The sequence below is a fragment of the Hemitrygon akajei genome, chromosome 3 (assembly GCF_048418815.1).
Source record: "Hemitrygon akajei chromosome 3, sHemAka1.3, whole genome shotgun sequence".
Taxonomy (NCBI): Eukaryota; Metazoa; Chordata; class Chondrichthyes; order Myliobatiformes; family Dasyatidae; genus Hemitrygon; species Hemitrygon akajei.
In genome coordinates, this window is record NC_133126.1 from 31,619,326 (window position 1) to 31,642,980 (window position 23,655).

At 42.3% G+C, this 23,655-nt stretch overlaps 1 protein-coding gene across 4 annotated transcripts in view; it reads left to right on the forward strand.

Moving 5' to 3' along the window:
- Window positions 1-23,655, forward strand: part of ttll5 (tubulin tyrosine ligase-like family, member 5) — a 449,168-nt gene that overhangs the window by 390,883 nt on the left and 34,630 nt on the right. The window contains exon 31 of one of the 4 annotated variants that reach the window (XM_073039482.1): window positions 6,810-6,893. The exons of the other annotated variants lie outside the window; for them this stretch is intronic. Within the exon in view, the coding sequence (XP_072895583.1) occupies window positions 6,810-6,857 (48 nt within the window). The 3' untranslated portion in view covers window positions 6,858-6,893. Of the gene's footprint in view, window positions 1-6,809; window positions 6,894-23,655 lie in introns of those variants that run through there. 4 annotated transcript variants of the gene reach the window in all.

Below are 23,655 nucleotides of genomic sequence, written 5' to 3' on the forward strand. Positions count from 1 at the left end.
TGGATAGGTTAGGTGAGTGGGCAAATTCATGGCAGATGCAATTTAATGTTCATAAATGTGAGGTTATTCACTTTGGTTACAAGAACAGGAAAAACAGATTATTATCTGAATGGTGGCCGATTAGGAAAAGGGGAGGTGCAACGAGACCTGGGTGTCATTGTACACCAGTCATTGAAGGTAGGATTGCAGGTACAGCAGGCGGTGAAAAAGGCAAATGGTATGTTGGCATTCATAGCAAAAGGATTTGAGTACAAGAGCAGGAAGGTTCTACTGCAGTTGTACAATGTCTTGGTGAGACCGCACCTAGAGTATTGTGTGCAGTTTTGGTCCCCTAATCTGAGGAAAGACATTCTTGCCATAGAGGGAGTACAAAGAAGGTTCACCAGATTGATTCCTGGGATGACAGGACTTTCATATGAAGAAAGACTGGATCGACTAGGCTTATACTCACTGGAATTTAGAAGATTGAGGGGGGATCTTATTGAAACGTATAAAATTCTAAAGGGATTGGACAGGCTAGATGCAGGAAGATTGTTTGCGATGTTGGGGAAGTCCAGAACGAGGGGGTCACGGTTTAAGGATAAAGGGGAAGCCTTTTAGGACCTAGATGAGGAAAAACTTCTTCACACAGAGAGTGGTGAATCTGTGGAATTCTCTGCCACAGGAAACAGTTGAGGCCGGTTCATTGGCTATAATTAAGAGGAAGTTAGATATGGCCCTTGTGGCTAAAGGGATCAGGGAGTATGGAGGGAAAACAGGTACAGGGTTCTGAGTTGGATGATCAGCCATGATCATACTGAATGACGGTGCAGGCTCGAAGGGCCAAATGGCCTACTCCTGCACCTATTTTCTATCTTTCTATGATGGGGAGATGTTAAATAGATTTTTTTTGCATTTGTATTTGCCCAGGAGACGGAGACAGAGTCTTTCGAAGTGAGGCAAAACAGCAGTGAAGTCATGGCCTCTATAGGAATTACAGAAGAGAAAATGTTTGCTGTCTTGAGGCAAATCAGGGCCTGACAAGGTGGACCCTGTGGGAGGCAAGTGCAGAAATTGCAGGGGCCGTAGCAGAGATATTTAAATCATCGTTAGTGACAGTTGAGGTACCAGCAGAATGGAGGATAGCTAATATTGTTCTGCTGTTTAAGAAAGTCTAAGAATAAACCAGGAAATTATAGGCCTGTGATCCTGAGATCATTAGTGGGAAAGTTATTGGACGATATTCTAAGGAACTGGATATATGAGTATTTGGATTGACATGGACTGATTAGGGTTAGTCAGCATGGCTTTGTGCATGGTAGGTTGTGTCTAACCAATCTTACAGAATTTTAGAGGAAGTCACGAGGAAAGTTGATGAAGGCAAGGCAGTAGATGTTGTCTATATGGACTTTAGCAAGGCATTTGACATGGTCCCACATAGGAGGTTGTTCAAGAAGGTTTAGACACTTGGCATGAAATTGGATTTGACATTGACTTTGTGAGAAAAGCCAGAGAGTAGTAGTAGATGGTTGGCTCTTTGAATGGAGGCATGTGACTAGTGGAGTTCTGCCGGGATCGGTGCTGAATCTGTTGTTGTTTGTCATCTATATCAATGTTCTGGATGATAATGTGATTAACTGGACCAGCTGAAAAATTACTGATGGAATTTGAAGGAGAGAAGTGCAGGGTATTGCACTTTGGTAGGAAATACCAGGGTAGATCTTACACAGTAAACGTTAGGGCACTGAGGATTGCGGTAAAACAAAGGGATCTGGGAAAACTTCATTGGAAGGGGTGGCACATGTATAAAAAGTCATCAAGAAAGCTTTTGGCACATTGAATGCCATAAATCAAAGTACAGAGTATAGAGAAGGGTTGTTAGGTTAAAGGCGGAAGGTAAGGCTCTGAAAACCTATGCCTACCAACTAGCGGGAGTATCCAAGGATATTTTCAACCTCTCAGTGCTATGGGCAGAAGTTCCCACTTGCTTCAAAAAGGCAACAATTATATCAGTACTAAGAAGAATAATGTGGGCTGCCTTAATGACTATTGCCCAGTAGCACTCACATTGACAGTGATGAAATATTTTGAGAGTTTGGTCATGACTAGATTGAACTTGTGCCTCAGCAAGGACCTGGACCCATTGCAATTTGTCAATCGCCACAATAGGTCAACAACAGATGCAAACTCAATGGCTCTTCACACGGCTTTAGACCACCTGGACAACACAAACACCTACGTCGGGATGATGTTCATTGCCTATAGCTCCACATTTAATACCATCATTCCCACAATCCTGATTGAGAAGTTGCAAAACCTGGGCCTCTGTACCTCCTTCTGCAATTTGATCCTCGACTTCCTAACCGGAAGACCACAGTCTATGCGGATTGGTGATAACATATCCTCCTCGCTGACAATCAACACTGACACACCTCAGGGGTGTGTGCTTAGCCCACTGCTCTACTCTCTATATACACATGACTGTGTGGCTAGGCATAGCTGAAATACCTTCTATAAATATACTGACGATACAACCATTGTTGGTAGAATCTCAGGTGGTGATGAGAGGGCGTACAGGAGTGAGATATGCCAACCAGTCGGTAGCTGAGCGAAGGGCGCTGAGTAGGCTACGGTCAATTATGGAAAACTCTGAACATCCTCTACATAGCACCATCCAGAGACAGAGAAGCAGTTTCAGCGACAGGTTACTATCGATGCAATGCTCCTCAGACAGGATGAAGAGGTCAATACTCCCCAATGCCATTAGGCTTTACAATTCAACCACCAGGACTTAAGAACTTTTTAAAAGCTATTATTAATGCTTTTTGAGATAGTGATTTAGATGCATATCATATTTTTTACTGAGTTAAGTATTGTATGTAATTAGTTTTGCTACAACAAGTGTATGGGACATTGGAAAAAAAGTTGAATTTCCCCATGGGGATGAATAAAGTATCTATCTATCTATCTATCTATCTATCTATCTATCTATCAGTGGTATGGTGCTGCAGCAATAACTAGGCACTCAACATCAGTAAGACAAAAGAGCTGATTGTGGACTTCAGGAAGGGTAAGATGAAGGAACACATACCAATCCTCATAGAGGGATCAGAAGTGGAGAGAGTGAGCAGCTTCAAGTTCCTCAGTGTCAATATTTCTGAGGATCTAATCTGGTCCCAACATATTGATGTAGTTATAAAGAAGGCAAGGCAGCAGCTATACTTTATTGGGAGTTTGAAGAGATTTGGCATGTCAACAAAAACACTCAAAAACTTCTATAGTTGTACCATGGAGAGCATTCTGACAGGCTGTATCACTCTCTGATATGGAGGGGCTACTGCACAGGACCGAAAGAAGCTGCAGAAGGTTGTAAGTCTAGTCAGCTCCATCTTGGGTACTAGCCTACAAAGTACCCAGGACATCTTCAGAGAGTGGTGGCTCAGAAAGGCAGCGTCCCTTATTAGGGACCTTCAGCACCCAGGGCATGCCTTTTTCTCACTATTACCATCAGGTAGGAGATACAGAAGCCTGAAGGCACACACTCAGTGATTCAGGAACAGCTTCTTCCCCTTTGCCATCTGATTCCTAAATGGACATTGAATCTTTGGACACTACCTCAATTTTTAAAAAATATACATTATTTCTGTTTTTTGCATGTTTTTAATCTATTCAATATAAGTAATTGATTTACTTGTTTATTGATGATGATTATTATTTATATTTTATTTATTATTTTTTTCTTTCTCTGCTAGATTATGTATTGCATTGAACTGCTGCTGCTAAGTTAACAAATTTCACGTCACATGCCAGTGATAATAAACTTGATTCTGAGTTGAGTAAGACATTAGTGAGGCCTAATTTGGAGTATTGTGTGCAGTTTTGGTCACCTACCTACAGGAAAGATGTAAATAAGATTGAAAGAGCACAGAGAAAATTTACAAGGACGTTGCCGGGACTGGAGGACCTGAGTTATAAGGAAAGGTTGAATAGGTTAGAACTTCATTCCCTAGAACATAGAAGGTGGAGAGGAAATTTTATAGAGGTATACAAAATTATGAGGAGTATCGATAGGGTAAATGCAAGCAGGCATTTTCTACTGAGGTTGGGTGTGACCAGAACATCATGGGTTAAACGTGAACGGTGAACTATTTAAGAGGGAACATGAGGGGAAACTTCTTCACTAAAAGTGTGGAGAGAGTGTGGAATGAGCTTTCAGTGCAAGTGTTGGATGCAATTTCAATTTCAAAGTTTAAGAAAAGTTTGGATGGGTATGTGGATGGGAGGAGTATGGAGGGCTATGGTCCAGGTGCAGGTCAATGGGATTAAGCAGTTTAAATGGTTCAGCTTGGACTAGATGGGCCAAAGAGCCTATTTCTGTGCTGTTGTTTTCTATCACTTCATGACTATAAATCAAGTAGTCAGCCAGAGACTTTTTCCCAGGGCAGAAATGACTAATACCAGGGGACATAATATTAAGGTGATTGGAGGAAAGTATAAGGGGGGATGTCAGTAGTAAGACTTTTACACAGAGTGTTGTGGGTGCATGGAACACATGGCAGATACATTAGAGACATTTAAGAAACTCTTAAATAGGTACATGGATGATAGGAAAATAGAAGGCTATGTGAAAAGGAAGGGCTAGATTGATCTTGGAGTAGGTTAAAAGGTCAGCACAGCATCGTGGGCGAAGGGTTTGTACTGTGCTGTAGTGTTCTATGTTCTCTGTAAAACAGCAATGGAAGATTACACAATTACAATGGGGGCACCACAGTAGCATGGTGGTTAGCACGACACTATTACAGCTTGGGCCATCCGAATGCGGCGTCATCTGTCAGGAATCTGTACATCCACCTCATGGAATGCATGGGTTTTCTCCGGTCGTCTGGTTTCCTCCCACAGTCCAAAGGCGTACCAGTTGATAGGTTAATTGGTCATTGTAAATTGTCCCATGATGAGTCTGAGCTTAAATTAGTTGCTGAGTGCTGTAGCTCAAAGGGCAGGAAGGGCCTATCAATGACCTATCTCTAAATAGAAAATAAAACTAAATAAATAAATAAACTTGTTATCCATTCAACTGATTTTCAATGGGAATGTGTGCACCTTTTCAGCTCTGTGGCAAGGAGATGAAGCACAGGAGTTGGCGAACATCACAAGCAGATGCTGTCATAGAGTCATAGACAATACAGCATAGTACAGCCCCTTTGGCCCACCTGCGGTGCCCACCCAGTTAGTCCCAATTTCCTGCATTCAGCCCATATCCCGAAAAGCTATGCCCCTCCATATGTCAATGTGTGAGAACCATCCAGTGATAGCTGCCCTACTGCAGCAGAGCTTACAGATCCCCAACAACTCTCATTACTCACCTCACAAACCAGCAGTGGAAGCAAGCCATCCTTTGAGTCATGGAGTCATAAAGCATGGGAGTAGGCCCTTCAGCCCAACTGACCCATACTGACCAAGATTCCCATCTATGACCAAGTCCCATTTGCCAGTGTTTGGTTCATAGCCCTCTAAACCATTCCTATCCATGTACCTGTTCAAGTGTCTTAAATGTTGTTATGTGCCTGCCTCAACTGCTTCCTATGGCAGTTCATTACATATACCCACCTACCTCTGCACGTAAAATTTGACCCTCAAGTTCCTATTAAGTCCTTCTCCCTTCACCTTAAACCTGTGCCCTCTAGTTCTTGATTTCCCAACCTTAAGAACAAGACTGAGTTCATTCAGCCTTCCTATTCCCCTCACAATTTTATGCACCTCTATACAACTCCATTGTATTTCTGTATGCTTCTCTGTATTCTCAAACCCAAGAGATTGCCCAAGGAAAATCCAAGGTCTTCCCAGTTGCAATAGCCTATGCAGTGTTGGGGTTAATGTGTTTGACCTCAGTACCTCTGGGCAGTGGCAATGGAAACTCTCAGCCATTCTCACTGCAAGAGCTCTCTGTATATCTGCGATGCTGCATTATTGCCAGCAGCAGACATCGCATACGGGTGATCTGGCTTGGGTTAGTGGTTGCAGGTGCGATGCCAGTTGGAATTCATTAACTGCGTTTATACAACAGCATTCCCCTTTGGCCTGCACAGTTTTATTATTAAATAACCCACAGGATTGCTTTTCCTTAACTGAGTTAAATTATTACACCAATATTACGCTGGGTACAGGCCAGGAGAGTGTGTGTGGAGGCATTCCTGGAAACTCCACTGGAAATTAGTGGGGGAGGGGTGGGAGGAAACCTGTTTCCTATCGACTGCCTCTTGCAAAGATTCAGGTTTGCTTCAGCATCAAGTAACTCCACTTGTCCAATCACTGTACGAGGCAGAATGTGTGTATCAAATTTAACATCCTGTAGGATGTGGGTGTTCGTGTCCAAGATGCTGCTTGTGTTGTTTTGCTGAGCATTGTGGGTATGTTATGTTTGTGCTGGGATGTGTGATGACACTTGTGGGCTGCCCCCAGCACATCCTTGGATGTGTTGGTTGTTAGCGCAAATGATGCATTTAACTGTATATTTCAATGTAGGTATCATACTGTACATAAAATGATAAGCTGAATCTGAACCTCAGTCCTAGTTTCTCCTGGAGAAAGAAATGTTGAACTATGGAGTTTGCACTTTGTAAGTTCCTGAGCGACAACATGTTCCTAGACTTGGTCCCAGCAATGATAAATGATTTTCCTCGCATCACTTTATGCACAATCAGTCTATGTATATAAGCTAATCTTATGTATTTATATTTATTGTGTTTTTGCTGTGTTTTTTATGCTTATTGTGTTTTTTTATACTGCATCAGATCCGGAGTAATAATCATTTTGCTCTCCTTTACACTTAGGTACTAAACAATGCCAGCTCTTCAGTACGCAAGTGTAACGGAGAGTGAAATGATTATTGAAGTCAGGACAACACGTGGCTTGGGAGGGAACTTGAAGGTAGTGATGCTTCCAGGACATTTTTTCCTGGTCCTCTTCTGTGGCAGAGATTACTGGGGATTGTGGCTGCCCAGCCGGCTCAGGGTAGTACAGCCCCCCAGCCACTTTGTAGTGACGCCACAGAGCTGCCAAACACAATTCCTTGTTCTTTTTGGTCATGGGAAACTGGGTCAGAACACACTTTTTTAGGCTTAAGTAAAAGCAATTACAAAGCTACAAAAGCAGAGTTAGCAGAAGTGAACTGGGAATATACAGTAAAACATGGGGCAGTAGATAAATGAACTGAAAAATGGTAGATAAAATGATGTTGCACTTCAGCAGGAAAAATCAGGGTTGGACACTGAGAAGTGCCATAGAACAGAGGGATCTGGGAATCTCGACCCATAATTCCTTGAAAGTGACATCAAAGGTAGATCAGCTCATAAAAAGGCCTTTGCACACACGTAGCATAGATTAGCAGTTTACTCCCTGAAGCATAGAAGAATGAGGGGAGATTTGATAGATGTATACAAAAATATGAAGGATATACATAGGGTAAATGCAAGCATGTGTTTTCCCCTGTGATTGGGTGAGACCACAACTACAGGTTATAGCTTAGGGGTGAAAGGTGAAATATTTAAGGGGAATCTAAGGGGGAACTTCTTCATTTGGAGGGTGATGAGGTTGCCAGCGGAAGTGGTGAATGCAGGTTCGATATCAGCATTTAGGAGAAGTTTGGATAAGTACATATATTGGAGGTATGTAGGGCTATGGTCCAAGTGCCTATAGAACTAGACAGAATAACAGTCCAGCATGGACTAGATGGGCCAAATGGTCTCTTTCTGTGCTGTAGTGCTATATGATTCAATAATCTGTGGCAAATGCTTAAGGAAATCTTATAAAAAGAAATAGTTCATGGTTCTGCATGAGGATGATCTAACCAACTCTAACATCACACGTATCTAAGCTGAAATCCATTTGCCAATCCTTAGCCCATCTTACTAACTTTGTAATTCATTCTAACCTGCTTCGCTATCAAAAAGATCCCCTGGTTTTATATCATCAGCAAATTTGCTAATCACACCCTGTACATTAACATTCAAATTGTTTACATAAGTAATGAATTAGGTGTCTTGACACTAACCCCTGGGACACACCACTAGTCATAGGCCTCCATTGCAACATGTCCCCCATAATTGTTGTACCTTAAACCCCAAACCCTATTATAAGCTTTCACCCTGAAAAAGACCATTTATTCCAACACTATCTTGAATATGATCATCAATTTTTAAACCGTGTTAATGCATTTTCCCAAATGCTATGAACTCTTATTTTGTGCCCAGCCTTTTAAGTGACTTTTGCAAATCCAAATACATTATCTACATCCTCAAAAAATTAGTGGGTGGTTAAGAAGTTGTATGTGTGTTGGCATTCATTGGGGGATTGAGTTCAAGAGCCACGGGGTAATGCTACAGCTCTATAAAACCCTGGTTAGACCACATTTGGAGTATTGTGTTTAGATCTGGTCACCTCATTATCAGAAGGATGTAGAAGCTTTAGAGAGGGGACAGAGGAGATTTACCATAACGCTACCTGGATTAGAGAGCATGCCTTATGAGGGTAGGTTGAGCGAGCTAGGGCTTTTCTCTTTGGAGTGAAGGAGGATGACAGCTGACTTGATAGAGATGCATAAGATGATAAGAGGCATCAGTAGAGTGGATAGCCAATACCATTTTCCCTGGATTAAATGGGTTTTCCCTAGGTACTCTGGTTTTCTCCCACAGTGCAAAGGTGTACTGGTTGGTAGGTTATTAGGTCATTGTAAGTTGTCCCGTGATTTGGATAGGGTTAAATCTGGGGTTTCTGGGCAGCACAGCTCAAAGGACTGGAAGGACCAAATCCATGCAGTATCTCAATAAATAGCTAGATAGACAAACGGACAGACAGACCCTTGTGGGGTTGTGGGGATGCTGGAGTTGCTGGGGCGACGTGGCTCAAAGGGCCAGAAGGGATGACTACGCATTGTATTGCTAATTAAATAAATAAATGCCAGCGTGTGAAGTACATCTGGTCCTGGTGACTTGCTCATCTTTAGTCCCACTAATGTTTCTAATACCCTCTCCCTCATGATGGAAATTGTTGCAAGTTCTTCATGCTCTTGGAAACATTCCCACTTCCGGGATATTTGCTGAGTTCCCCTTTCTGAACATTAACACTAATCTCCTATATCTAATAAAGTGACCACTGTGTGTAAGTTTTCTGCTGCTGTAGCCTATCTACATCAAGGTTCAATGTGTTGTGAGTTCAGAGATGCTCTCTGCACTGTTGTAACACATGGTTATTTGAATTACTCTTGCCTTCCTGCCAACATGAATCAATCTGGACAATCTGGCCATTTTTCTCTGATCTCTTATTAACAACAGAACTGCCACTCACTAGATGTTTTTTGTTGTTTTGTTTTTTGCACCATTCTCTGTCAACTCTAGACATAGGTGTGCATGAAAATCCCAGGAGATCAGTAGTTTCTAAGATACTCAAACCACCCCATCAGGTACCAATAATTATTCCACAGTCAAAGTCAATTAGATCACATTTCTTCCCTATTCTGATGTGAACAACAACTGAACCTCTTGACCGTACCTGCATGCGTTTATTCACTGAGTTGCTGTCACGTGATTGGTTGATTAGATATGTGCATTAATGAGCAGGTGTACCTAATAAAGTGGGCAATGAGTGTAATTGTTGCAGCGTCACAAGCACATAGCATCAAATACATAGCTTTCAAAAGAAAAAAATATACATTTAACCTAAATTATACATAATTTTTACAAGAAAACACAATTAGAACAACAAGATGTCCAATTTAGTGTAGTGATCACAGTGTTGTTAAAGTGTAGTTAAAGCAAAGATCATTAATTCACTGGTCCTGTTCTGCGTTTGTTCCACCCTTACCCCAGCTGCCCATTTCCTCTTTATATATCCATAGTCTCACTGTTCGTTGTGATATTTCTTGCCAGTATCTCCTTATTTGACGTTTCAGACTCATACTCCTGTTTCCTGAAAAAGATTAATTCTTCTGGTCTGCAACTGGCCAGTTACTACTTTGTATTGAAGTCAGACAGGTTTCACAGGTATATGGACAGGAAGTCACCAGCAGCCCCATGGGCAAATCAGAGTACATACAGTCAGCAGCATCAAGTAACTCCACTTGTCCAATCACTGTACGGGGCAGAATGTGTGTATCAAATTTAACATCCTGTAGGATGTGGGTGTTCGTGTCCAAGATGCTGCTTGTGTTGTTTTGCTGAGCATTGTGGGTATGTTATGTTTGTGCTGGGATGTGTGTTGACACTTGTGGGCTGCCCCCAGCAGCCCCAAGTGCAAATCAGAGTACATACAGTCACACACAGCACAGAGCACATATAGTTATGAAAGCACAAAATAATATTAGCACAAGTCCATGAGTGGTATAGCATGAAGATTGATGGTCCATGGGATGCTGTCCTGGAGCCATGTTTTTTCCAAGAACAAGCCCACAGCAGTTCCACATCTCATGTTAGGTCAGCTGAAGATGAAGGTAATCAAGCAACAGACACAAAATGCTGGAGGAACTCACCAGACAAGGCAGCATCTGTGGAAAAGAGTACCATCGACATTTTGGGCTGAGACCCTCCTGGCTTGCTGTGGATTTCCAGCAACTGCAGGTTTTCTCTTGCTTATGAAGATAATCAATCCCGCTTGTCTTCCAGGGAGAAAACACTGGAGGGCTGTGCCAACAGGAGAGCCTGTCTGCAGGGGCCAGCCTCCAACCCAGCATGACTGCCACACCTCTACTCTCTCCCACACCACCTTCAGCACTTACTCCCTCAGGTGACTGTAAAAGGTGATGCCATGCCATGAGGGCCTGGTCCGTGCAACAGCCTGAGGCCACACAGCTCCCATGCTGTTGGTACTGCCAGTGAATCAACAAACTGGACTTACAGTATTTCACATTACCAATGGCCAGAGTCTTGCATTCACAAGAAAAATGTTTAAGACAAACATTAAGCCAGTTTCTTTATGGACAGAATGCTCCCTACCAAAGGACATCTTCAAGAAGTGGTAACTCAGAAGCTGGCATCTATCATTAAACACTCTCACCATCCAGGACATGCCCTCTTCTCATTACTACCATCAGGGAGCAGGCCTGAAACACCATAATCAATGATCCATGAACAGCTTCTTTCTTTCTGCCATCACATTTCTGAATGGTCCATGAACACTGCCTTGTTATTCGCCTTTTGCACTATTTATTTATTTCTGTAATTTATAGTAATTTTTATGTCTTGCACTGCACTGCTGCCACAAAACAACAAATTTCACACCATATGTCAGCGATTCTGATTTTGATTCGTCCAAAGGATCAGCAGTTTGTGTTAAGTAATGCTCAGCATGACTTTCTGTTTGTAATCTGCTTTCCTTCAGAGGCATCCCAGCTGGGTTTGATGGTATCAGTTAATGATCCATGCCCCTTATTTCAAACAACTGGGACATGTGTTGGTGAAGGCACTTAGCAGCAGCTGTAGAGACGCGTCACTCAATGCAAGCTTTTGTTTTAATTTGAGGATTACAGAAACCATGTGTGGCTGCCGCAGGGCCAGGGAGTAGTGTACATGTTCACGATTAGTGACAGCAACAGCATAACCTCACATGCCCTGGAGCCCAGCCAGGACCCTAGACATGTGCTCACACTCCCTGTCCAATGGGCAGATAGCCTTATGTTCAGGAGAAGATGAGCAACACATTTCACTGGTCACAACGAAACGGCACCAAGTATTTTGGCTATGACCACTTTACGTATTGGAAGAGCCCAAAGAAATCTCCACCTCACACCTCATGTTAACAAATAGGACAAAGAAAAGAAGTCAAGACCAAGTGTGTTGTCAGGTTCACAAGTATGTGAATGCACAGTTGGAATGAGATACTTACCGAGCAAAGGAACAAGGAAGAAGATAAAGCTACTGTGCAGGTTGTTAGAGTGGTTAAGATAGTGTATGGTGTGTTGGTCTTTTTTATCGGGGGATTGAGTTCAAGAGCTGTGGGGTAATTTTGCAGCTGTATAAAACTCTGGTTAATCCACACATGGAGTATTGTGTTCAGTTCTGCATGCCTCATTATAGGAGAGTTGTGGAAGTTTTAGAAAGGGTACAGAGGAGATTTACCAGGATGCTGCTTGGATTAGAAAGCATGTTTTATGAGGACAGGTTGAGCAAGCTAGGGCTTTTCTCTTTGGAGTGAAGGAGGATAAGAGGTAACTTGACAGAAGTGTACAAGATGTAAAGAGGCATAGATAAGGTGGACAGCCAGAGACTTTTTCCCAGGGAGGAAATAGCTAATACAAGGGGGCATAATTTTGAGGTGATTGGAAGAAAGTACGGGTTGACCTTCTATAATCCGGCACCATTGGGACCTGAGGAGTGCCGGATTAGTGAAAATGCCAAATTACAGAAGGATCACATTAAGCAATAGCTAACTGCCTCATCACATCTTTAAAATATCATGTAACTCAGTACAAGTTAGATAATAATGAAACAAAAATATTAAATGAGTAGCAAGTGAAATTTTAATATACTGTACAGACCACAGATAAAATAAAGGGTACAGGTAAATGTACAGGAATTAACTTATACAGAACAGTTGAGCACTTCCGCTTCTAAAGTGAGACGTTTAATATACCTTCAGGCAAAGTTACATGTCTGTAAGTGTGGGGTTGTCAGGATCATCAACATCTTCATCATGAAAAATCAGTGAAGCATCAGGAACTGGTGCTAAAACTGGCACAACAGTTTCTTCAAAAACTGTTGATGTTAGTGGCAGCACATCTGGGTGAGCAGAAGCAGAAGTCGGAGAAAGGAGATCTTCTATCCACCACATTTCACGCGACCACCAGGTGGCCGGGGATTTGGCGCTGGGCTCTTCCCTCTTCACTCGCAGTTATTGAGGAAATCCTCATTAGTTTCTTTTCCTCCACTTAGTAATATGCTTAAATTCAGCGGGTCGCCACGTCTGATCTGAGGTCATAGGCAGAAGAGAATGGAGTGCCGGTCAGGTGACGCCGGAGGGCAGTGTGCGACTGCCGGTAGGCGGATGAGAAGGCGGACCGACCCAGCGCGCCTCAGCTCCCCTGCTGCTGGCAGGTGAGACGGGCAGGTGCCGGGAAGCCGCGCCTCACGCAAATGATATTAATAAATGCAGGAAAACAAGCAGGATTTGCCTGTCTGTGCTTACAAGAGCAGGCCAAGACGTGAACAGATCTAGCGCAACCAAAACAATGAGCAGTAGATTGGTACGGTGGCCCGGGAAATTTGAAATCAGTGCTAGATAATCGAAGGAACCGGATTACAGGAGGTCGGATTAGTGAAGGTGGGCCTGTATAAGGGGAATATCAGAGGTACTATATGTTTTTTGCACAGAGGATGGTGAGTGTGTGGAAGGCTCTGCCAGAGGTGGTAGTAGAGGCAGAATCAGATTTAGGTTTATTATCACTAACATATGTCATGAAACTTCTTGTTTTGTGGCTACAGTACAGAGCAATACATAAAAATACTTTAAATTAAAAGAGGCCATGTCCTAAGTGATGGGGATCCTTAATGATGGATGCCATTTCTTGAAGCATCATCTTTGAAGTTGGTTGATGGTGGGGAGGCTAGTGCCCATGATGGAGCTGGCTGAGTTTACAAATCCCTGCAGCGTTTTCCAATCCTGTGCAGCGACTCCTCCGTACCAGACGGTGGTTCAACCAGTTATAATGCTCCCCACAGTACATTAGATACTTTATGATATTTAAGAGACTTTTAATGGGAATATGGATGAAGGAAAACTGGAATGCTATGTAGGAGGGAAGGGCCAGACTGATCTTAGATTAAGTTAAAGGGTCAGCACAACAATGTGGGCTGAATGGCCTGTACTATGCTGCACTGTTCTATGTCCTATGTCCTAAGACATCATTTTGTTCATTTGGAATTGTGCTTGGATTTCTAAGCATTAGCAGTCTATGATTGACTTGCCATGCTTTTATTCAATTATATGATTCAATAAAAATACATTCTTTCCTGGTTCCCCAGGGATCAGAATCTACATGACTACAGAGGCATTCCTGTTCAGAACAGTAAGCACTCTGGGTTCTTCTTGGCCCAATGCTGCTCATAATTTTCCACTTGAAGGCAGTGCTCTGGTGTTTGCTGGGGGACACACCTCCTCATGGAGTGCTGGGTTGTGGCTCTGGATTTAACAGAGCCCTTTCACTTGCTCAGTGCGTGTAAGGACAGCCCTGCCTCCTCGCTGTTGAGGGAACAGAAACAGAAGAGAGGGAACGGTCCCCTTCTCAGCTCATTGCCCTGTGGGACAGGAGAGGTGGACCACTGGCCCCACTCAGGTGACTGATTAAAAGATTAATTAGATCAGTTTTATTTGTCACATACATTGAAGCATCAAAAACATACAGTGAAACGTGATGCTTTCATCAAAGACTAACATAGTCCAAGGATGTTTTAGAGTCAGCCGCAAGTGTCGCCACACTTTCGGTGCCAACATAGCATGCCCACAACTTACTAACCCTAACTGGAGCAGCCAGAGGAAACTCACGCAGTCATGGTAAGAACATACAAACTCCTTACAGACAATAGTGGGAATCAAGCCCCTATTCCTGATTGCTGATGCTGTAAAGGGATTATGGTAACTGTTACACTACCATACTGCCCTCAAACTGCAGTTTGAGTAGCTCACGCTGTTGGCACGCGGAGCTCCAGAACTGAATGTGTGGCAGCCACCGTTAGACTGACTACTTGCTTGTTTTGAAAACCAAGTCTCTGTTCCAGGCTAGAACCCTGGGCCCCCACACCGTAGTGTAACAGCATAAAGCTTTACAGCACCAGCCTGAGCTCAGTTCCCGCCACTATCTGTAAGGAGAGCACAGAATTTCCCTATGAACATAGGGATTTTCTCTGGGTGCTGCAGTTTATTCCCACATTCCAAAGACAAACAGGTTAGGGTTATTAAGTTGTAGGTACACCTTGTTGGTGCTGGAAGCATAGGCTGCCCCTAGCACACATGATTTACAAAGACATACGAGTTAATCATTGATCAAATGACACATTTCACTGTATGTTTTGATGCTTTGATGTACATGTGACAAATAAAGGTAATCTCTTTAGAAAGCAGTGGCCTTCTCGACCATCCCTGCTGCCTCTCTCACTCTCTGGTTCAGAACCAGAGTGCACCTTCCAATAAGTCTAGCCCCAGGTATTGGACGGCATTACTGATGGGGACAGAGTGGAAACAGGGAAAATCTTGCAATGGAAAAAATTGAGTGCAGTGTGGAGCTTGCCCTGTTGTCATGGTGTGCCAGATTTCTCATTGTTCTTTCATCTTGGAGTGTGCGCTGATCATCTTTCAACACATGGCTCTGGTCCATCTGGCACACGTATGTATGTACTCGGAGGGAGAATGTATTTTATTGTAGAAGATCTTTTTGAAGTGGATTGTACATATCAAAATGTTTTGCTTGGAGGTGAAAATCGAATAACTTTATGGTCTGCCCCAACTTTGAGCACGGACACAGTGTTGTTATTTTGCTAGTTCATGGTTGGAGGAAGGTCAGAATTGTTGATCATTCAGTCCGAGCAGTGCTGCTTCATGGTGGGAACTCTTGCTCTTCTCACTGAAGCAGTTTGTAATTTGATACATTAAATTAAACAAAAATTTGCTATTTACCAGTGTACCTCACAACATGAAAAGCCACATTCTCCTCTGCTTCCCTTACTTCCAGAACCCTATAGTATCCCACTCTCCCCTCAAATTCCAAATCCAAGAAAGGATGTGTTGGCATTAGGGAGGGTCCGGAGGAGGTTCACGAGAATGATCCTGGGAATTAAAAGGTTAACATATGTGAAGCATTTGATGGCTCTGAGTCTGTACTTGCTGGAGTTTAAGAGAATAAGGTGGAAATCCTATTGAAATCTACTGCATATTGAAAAGCCAGATAAAGTGGATGTAAAGTGGATAATTCCAATACTGGGAGAGTCTAGGATCAGAAGACACAGCCTCAGAATAGAAAGATGTCCTTTTAGGACAAAGATAAGAAGGAATTTCTTTAGCTAGAGGGTGGTGAATCTGTGGAATTCATTGCAAGTCATTTGGGTATATTTAAAGTGGAGGTTGATAGGTTTTTGATTAGTAAGGGTGCTAAAGGTTATGGGAAGAAGGCAGAAGAATGGGGTTGAGATAGATAATAAATCACCAGTAATGGAATGGCAAATGACTCATTGAGCTAAACGGCCTTATTCTGCTCCTATGTCTTATGGTCTTAAACCCCAATCATTTCATATTCTATATGGCTTAATGTCACACCCAGTCTGATCACCTTCTTCCTTCTCTCTCTGCACACTTTGAATGCCTGCCTGGTTAATTCCACTGCCTCCTCTCTCTCTGAACAATTATAGAACTGAGCTATTCTAATTCCACATCCATTTGCTCACTGCTCCCACTTCCCCACATTTAATATCTCAGATAGTCTCTCCTTGATCTGGTAGCTGGTTGCTTCAGTGCCTCCATGATGTAGAGGTTTCAAAACATGGGTGACCTGGAGTGTCCATGAGAATAGGTCAACTTAGTGTACCCCACCACTCCTGTTTGCCCAGCCAGGGCAAGTACAATCCATTCACTGAGCAGCGAAGTAGCAACAGTGTTTGAAAGTTCAACATCCAAAGTACCTCATCCAAAAGAAAGAAGAGGATGTCCAAGCAGAGCCCCACTCAAGATCATATTTTTGACCAAACTCAGATCAGGATTCAGATTTATTTGTCACATGTCCATGGAAACATATAGTGAAAAGTGTAATCTGCGTTAACAATCAACACAAACTCAAGATATGCTGAGGACAGCTCACAAGTGTTGCAACACGCTGTGGTGCCAACATTGCATGCCCACAAGGTTCAGCAGAACAACACAAGCAAAAACAACAAAACAAGCAACAACAGCAAAACAAACTCCTTTCCCACCCCCTCAGACAAAAAGATGGCCTCTAACCCTAGGACAGGCTGCCCCTAGGCCTCCAAACTCTAGTCCCTGGCCCTGACTCGTAGGTATCAGGCCTCTCACTTCTGGACATGCTGACCCAAGGACTTTGACCAATGGACCTCAATTTCCAGATCTGCCAACTTCAGTCTTTGATCTTTGGTATCAACCCCAGGACATGCCAGCCTGGGGGTTACGAGTCTTTGTGCCCCCTGCCTGCAACTTGGGGGGACTCACCAAACTGAAGGTTCACCGGCCCTCATCCACAGGGCCTGTCAACCTCAGTCATTGAACATGGGGATCACTGGTCATCGTCCTCAACTCTTGTTAGACACAGTTGCTGCGGGCCAGGCCCCTCACAGACCCAGCATCCAGACAGCTTGATGAAAGTTGAAGCCAACCTGACCAGACAGGTTTCCTTGACTTAAGCCAGTTTCCTGGAGGTTGAGCAATAACTTGATATGAGGATCGACCACTATCTCTCCATAATTTCAATGAGTGGCTGAATCCTCCATCACAATTATCTGATTACTTTCTTTAAAGGGATCACTTTTATCTGTGTGCATCTGGTAATAATTTGCCATTGTTGGTAATTTTCCTTCAGATGATAGCTGGCAGAGGTTTGATGCAAACGGTGTCTGGCAAACGTATTTAAATAGTTCAGTCAGATCTCAGAGCCTTGACGACAGTATGAAAGTTAATGTGGGGCTTATGAACTATTGGAAGGCAGTTTCAGTAACATTACTTATACATGTCTTTGTTAATATTCATGCCCACATGTAAGTGTAGCAGTTAGCACAGTACATTACAGTGCACTAGCAGTAAGATCAGGGTACAATTCCTATTGCTGTCTGTAAGGCATTTGTACATTCTCTCTGTGAGTTTCCTCCGGGTGCTCTGGTTTACTCCCACATTCAGATTAGAGTTAGTAAATTGATTAGGATTAGGGTTAGTAAACTGAGGGCATGCTGTTTTGGCGCCGGAAGTATGGCGACATTTGTGGGCTGCCCCCAGCATATTCTCGGACTATGTTGGTCATTGATGTAAACTGTTCACTTCACTATGTTCTGACGTACATGTGACAAATAAAGCTAATCTTTATCTTAAATTGGCCAAGGCAGAGAGTAATGGTGAACACTGGGAAGTTCACATCTGTGTTCACCAAGGTAGAAATTGGCAGGTCTGCACTTTGTGAACATGCACTATCACCATCAGCACAGATGCACCACAAGGCTGTGCTTAGCCCCCTGCTCTACTCACTGTATACTAATGACTGTGAAGACTCAGCACATTTCCAAAGCTATATTCAAGTTTACTGGTGACACCACTGTTGTGGGCTGAATCAAAGGTGGTGACAAATCAGCATGTAGGAGGAAGATAGAAAGTCTGTCTGAATGGTGTCAACATCTCACTCAATATTAGCAAAACCAAAAAGCTGATTATCAACTACAGGAGGTGGAAACTGGAGGTCCATAAGCCAGCCCCATCAGGAAATCAAAGGTGGAGATGGTCAGCAATTTTAAATTCTTTAAATTTCTTGGTGTTTTCATTTCAGAGGATCTATCCTGAGTCTGGCATGTAGCTGGCATTACAAAGAAAGCACAGCAGCTTCTCTACTTCCTTGGAAGCTTGCAGAGATAAGCCATGCCATCTAAAATTTTGACAAATGTCTGTAGATGCACAGTGGAGCGTATACTGACTGGTTGTATCACAGCCTGGTATGGAAACACCAATGCCCTTGAATGGAAAAGCCTACAAGGAGTAGTGGATGCAGCCCAGTGCATCACGGGTAAAACCCTCCCCATCATTGAGCATATCTACAAGAAAGCAGCATCCATCATCAAGAACCACCACCATCCAGGCATACATGCTCTCTTCTTGCTGCTGCCTTCAGGAAGAAGATACAGAAGCCTTATATTCAGTTTCCTTTTAAATCCAAGAATCTTGTCACTTGAAGTCGAAACATTTTCTTCAAGACCTTGCAGAGACTTGTTCAACTGGTTCATATGATGAAAAATGTATGCTAAATAGGCTAGTTTCTTTTTTTTTCTTTTTTTTTAATATTAGTTTTTCAAAACATTTTACAAAATTAAAAACCCCAAATCCCAATGAGGAGCATTAATACAGAGCAAGGTTAAGCATACAATATCAATATGCTACAGAGGAAGAGAATTTAACAAAAAAGCACCTAAATTAAAGACAAGTGAGCTTAGTGTCCTCCCCAAACCCCACAACACAAGAAGAAAAAAAAACAATTCCAGACCAACCACCACACAATATAGAGAGTATAAGTCCGGACAGTCAAACTCCCAGACTGTGAATACACTTAGCAACAGAGGATAATAATGCCTACTACCAGAAAAGAAAGGGAGCTGAAAGCAAGGGACCGAAAAGAAAAAAAAAACCCTAGTCAAGAGGAAGGTTATGAAAGTACTCGATAAAAGGCCCCCAGATCTTATGGAACTTTAAATCTGAATTGAGAACTGAATAATGAATGAATATGAGTTTCTTGGAGGAAAGCAATGTCAGCTTTGAGTTGTTTAATATGTGAGAATACCTTCCTCCTTTTAACAGGGTGGTTCAGTCCCTTTACATTCCAGCTCACAAATTTAAGTGCACTAGCCATTATCAATTACTAATGCATAAAAGGCAGCAGGCATATAAAAAATCAAGCGGTACAATAGCAGTCTGGGAGCAGAGATGTAAACATAGATTCATAAGGTCAAAATATAAACATGTCCTAACCAATAAAGAAATGTTGGAACTGGAAAACCCACCCCATCCACACAACCCAAAACTAGACGGCTACCAAAACAAGTAGCTAGCTCTACCAACGTAATTAACCCAATTACAACTTCCAGATCTGTTTCATTGACAGCAGTTCCGTATAAATGCTATAACAAACAGTAACTAGTTTATGCACTAGGAAACATAACTACAGATTAGAACACCTTCTGCCGAGATATACAACTTAATACAGAGAAAATCGGAAGAAAACCAAAACTAATCTACCCGCGAAATATTATAGAAGGATAAAGTAAGAGAAAGGGAAAAAAAAGGTAAGAAGGAAAAAGAAAAAAAAAGAGGAAGGGGAAAATTGTAAATTCAAGACGAGTATTTATCAACCGTTTACCGAGAAGGGAGAAAAAAACATTCAGAGAATGGAAAAAAAAGGGAGTGAAGAAAAGAGAGAGATAAAATAAATAAGTATTTAAAACAGAGGAAAAATAAATCAGCAGTTGAACTGTGAACCGACAAACAGGGAGGCCTTCACTAAAGACTTCAAACCTCCAAAACAAGTTAGATTTAGTTGTAGAACTCTGTAGGTAAAGTTATACAGAGGTGAAAATAGGTTACACACACACCAAATCCCGGGAGAGATTGTCAACAGCCTTTAGAGTTTCAGTGAATAATGTCTGAGTGATTCAAGTGAATTCCGAGTCCAGAGAAAGTAATTTTACTACGAGGAGTACTTATCCACCATTTTAGGAGGCCCGATCAGATTCCAAAGATGACTGGATAGCCGGAAGACTTGCCACAAACGCTTCGGCTTCCCTCGCTGATTTGAACCACTTGAATTCCCCGGTATTAAACTTGATTCTTAGGTCAGCAAGATTACGGAAGGAAGGTTTGAAACCACGATCAAAAAGCACTTTCATTACGCCTTTATACTCAGCGCGCATCTTTAAAGTCTGGGGTGCAAAATCTTCCACAAAGCAAATGGTTGTATCCTGGAAAGAAAAAGAGCCTCTGCGACGTGCCTCCACAATCAGACTGTGTTTTACCTGGTATTGATGGAAACACAAGATTACTGGTCGCGGACGAGATCCCAGAATTCCGGGAGAGACATAGACTCTGTGTGCCCGTTCGAGCTCGGGCGGGTTTGGAAGCAGATCCTTCCCGAATATCTCACAGAGAAACTCGGCGAAAAACTTCACGGTTGACCCCTTCTCAGTTGCCTCTGGTAATCCCAGAATTCTGATGTTGCAGCGTCTGCTACGATTTTCGAGATCCACCATTTTGGAAAGAAGTTTATTAGATTTTTCCTCTAAGCTGGAACAGAGAGTCTCCAAGTATCGAACCCGACTTTCTAAAGCTTCAGAAGTCGAATCGATGCGAGATAAGTGTTCAGCATGTTTGTCCACTTTATCGTTGATCCGATCCAGTTTATCTTCTAACTGTTTGAAAGCGGTTTTAATTTCCTTTAAGATTTTGTCTCGGAGATTTGCAAGCGCCTCCATCGTCACGCCCGACGAGGTCGTAGTTTCTTTTCTCCCGGATTTAGAACTCTTGCTAGACATTGTAGGTTAGATATATTCACAGGCAAGTAAGAGATACCGAAATAATTCCTAACTAAGCTTTATAAAATGGAGACATTTAGTGCAAAGGTAGCGACAGTAACGGAACAAAAGTTCGGAGCAGCTAAACAATCGCCATCTTACCGGAAGTCCTAAATAGGCTAGTTTCTGCAACCATTCTTCATCTTCAAAGCACTCGGCAAAATCTGGCCTACTATTTTCTTGAAAGTACTCCTGCAATTCACCTTTCATCTCAAACACTATTTTGAGAACTTTTCCTCTGCTAAACCACCAGATTTCTATATGTAGCAGGAGATGGGTGTTGTCCAGGTCACAGTTTTTTAAACATTCTCGAGTGAACTGGTCTTTGTTTATTAAAGTTAACCATTCTTGTAGCATAATCCAGAACTTTTTTCATTTCATCTCCACGAAATGACTGATAATTGGTGAGTGCTGTATTGCATAGAGGGAGAACGGTAGGCTGATAATTGGTGAGCACTGTATTGCATGGAGGAGAGGACAGTAGGCTGATAATTAGTGAGTGCTGTATTGTACGGAGGGAAGGACAGTAGGCTGATGAGGAGAGTGGAGAGCGTTTTCTGAGAATCAAATGGACTTGCCTAACTTGGGTTGTGACATCAGATTCTTCCTCCTGAATTACCTCCCCAAACTTCCTCTTATGTGCTACCAACTAACTTATGGGAGTGAACAAACTCTACTGGTGTAGTAGAAAATTGGAAGGAAATTTTCATTCTTGGAAAGAAATTTTTACGCACCACAACTCAACTGCTGGCCTGCTGCTTTGCTGTTCTAAATGTTACAAAAAGTGGATTGTAGGTTAGAAATGAATTGCATTGTGGTTTTCGTATTTTTTGCCATTTTCTTGTTTAGTTATTTGTTATGCTGTTCTTTTTTTATATTTTATTAACCCTGCGTTAAGACAAGATGCAGTATGCAAAATTGAAAAAGTTTCACTCTCAAACAGCATGAGAAGTCGACGCATTGATGACATGTCACATGATGCTGAAGCGGTTTTGTGTGATAAACTGAAAAACAACAACTTCTCTATCCAGGTTGATGAGTCAACAGATTTCACCAATAAATGTCAAGTTGTAGCATTTGTAAATGGTGGTGAAATTTAAGAATACTTTTTCTGTTGCAAAGAGCTGCTGGAAACAAGCAAAGGCCAAGATATATTTAGTTTTGTCTTCATTTCTGGAAACAAAAGGTTGGTCTTGGAGGAACTGTGTTGGCATCTGTACTGATAGTGCCCCATCAAGGTTGGCTCTATGAGAGGTTTCATTTATCTTATAAAAAAAAGAAAATCCTGGCATTGTCACTACCCTATCCATCTGTGTTCTGGAAACTATACCCTTAGATCCCAAGTCTCTCTGTTCTAACATTCATCAGTGCCCTGTCATTCACTGTATATGTCTAACTAATTGACTTCTCAAAATGCATTGCTCTATTAGAACAATTGAAAAAGATAGTTTAAGTTGTAGAATTTTTGAAGTGCAGGAAAGTAATAGTGCTGTCAGTGTACATGCATACATTTCCGAATGTGTTAGAATGAGATAGGAAGGCTTTTAAAAGTGTTACGTACATGGTGTTATGTATGGACTCATGTGAAGTGCCTTGAGGTATTTCACGATGATAAAACCACCATAGGACTGGTTATATTGTACAGTTCTGTTAAACACTGGGGATCCTTGTCTGCTCAGCCTCTGTGGGAGGTATGTAACTGGATGCTGTAAATTCTTCATCCCATTCAGCTTATGCAGTGTTTGCCAAATCTTCCCCTGGCTTTCAGTGCTCACGCTTGCTTGAGCAGTTCACATATTTCAAGATTTAAGATTCAGATTTATTTATCAGTTGTATATCAAACAGGCTTAGGTTCCGGCCTGACCTCAAATCCCCCCACATCCCTATCCCTAAACACAAACCTGACCCCTAGCTACTCTCTCTGTCCCCAAAACCATCACTACGAACCTAAAAAAAACTAAACCTGAGCCTTGACTTCAATGGATACCACTTTCCTATCCTTTCTTTATCACTAGTAGACAGCCCAAGGACTAGCACGTTGGAACATCCAAGTACCTGGATCGGACAATATAATTGACCTGGACTATGGCAGCAGAACAATCAAGTGCCAGACATTGTCACCGAGCGCTCACCACTTGTTTGATTTTTGAATCAAAATAAATTTAATAAAACATCAACAAAAAAACATTATTTAAAATATCATTCTTCTTGTCTTGGATTCAGCTCAGCTGCATCAGTGCCCACTAGTCTCAAAATAGGCCCTAGACTGTGGACTATGTGATGACCTGTACTGTAGATGACACCAAGGTTAGCTCTAATAGGAAAACTGTCAAAGCTTGCATAGAGATCTGGACCAGCTGGAAAAATGGGCTGAAAA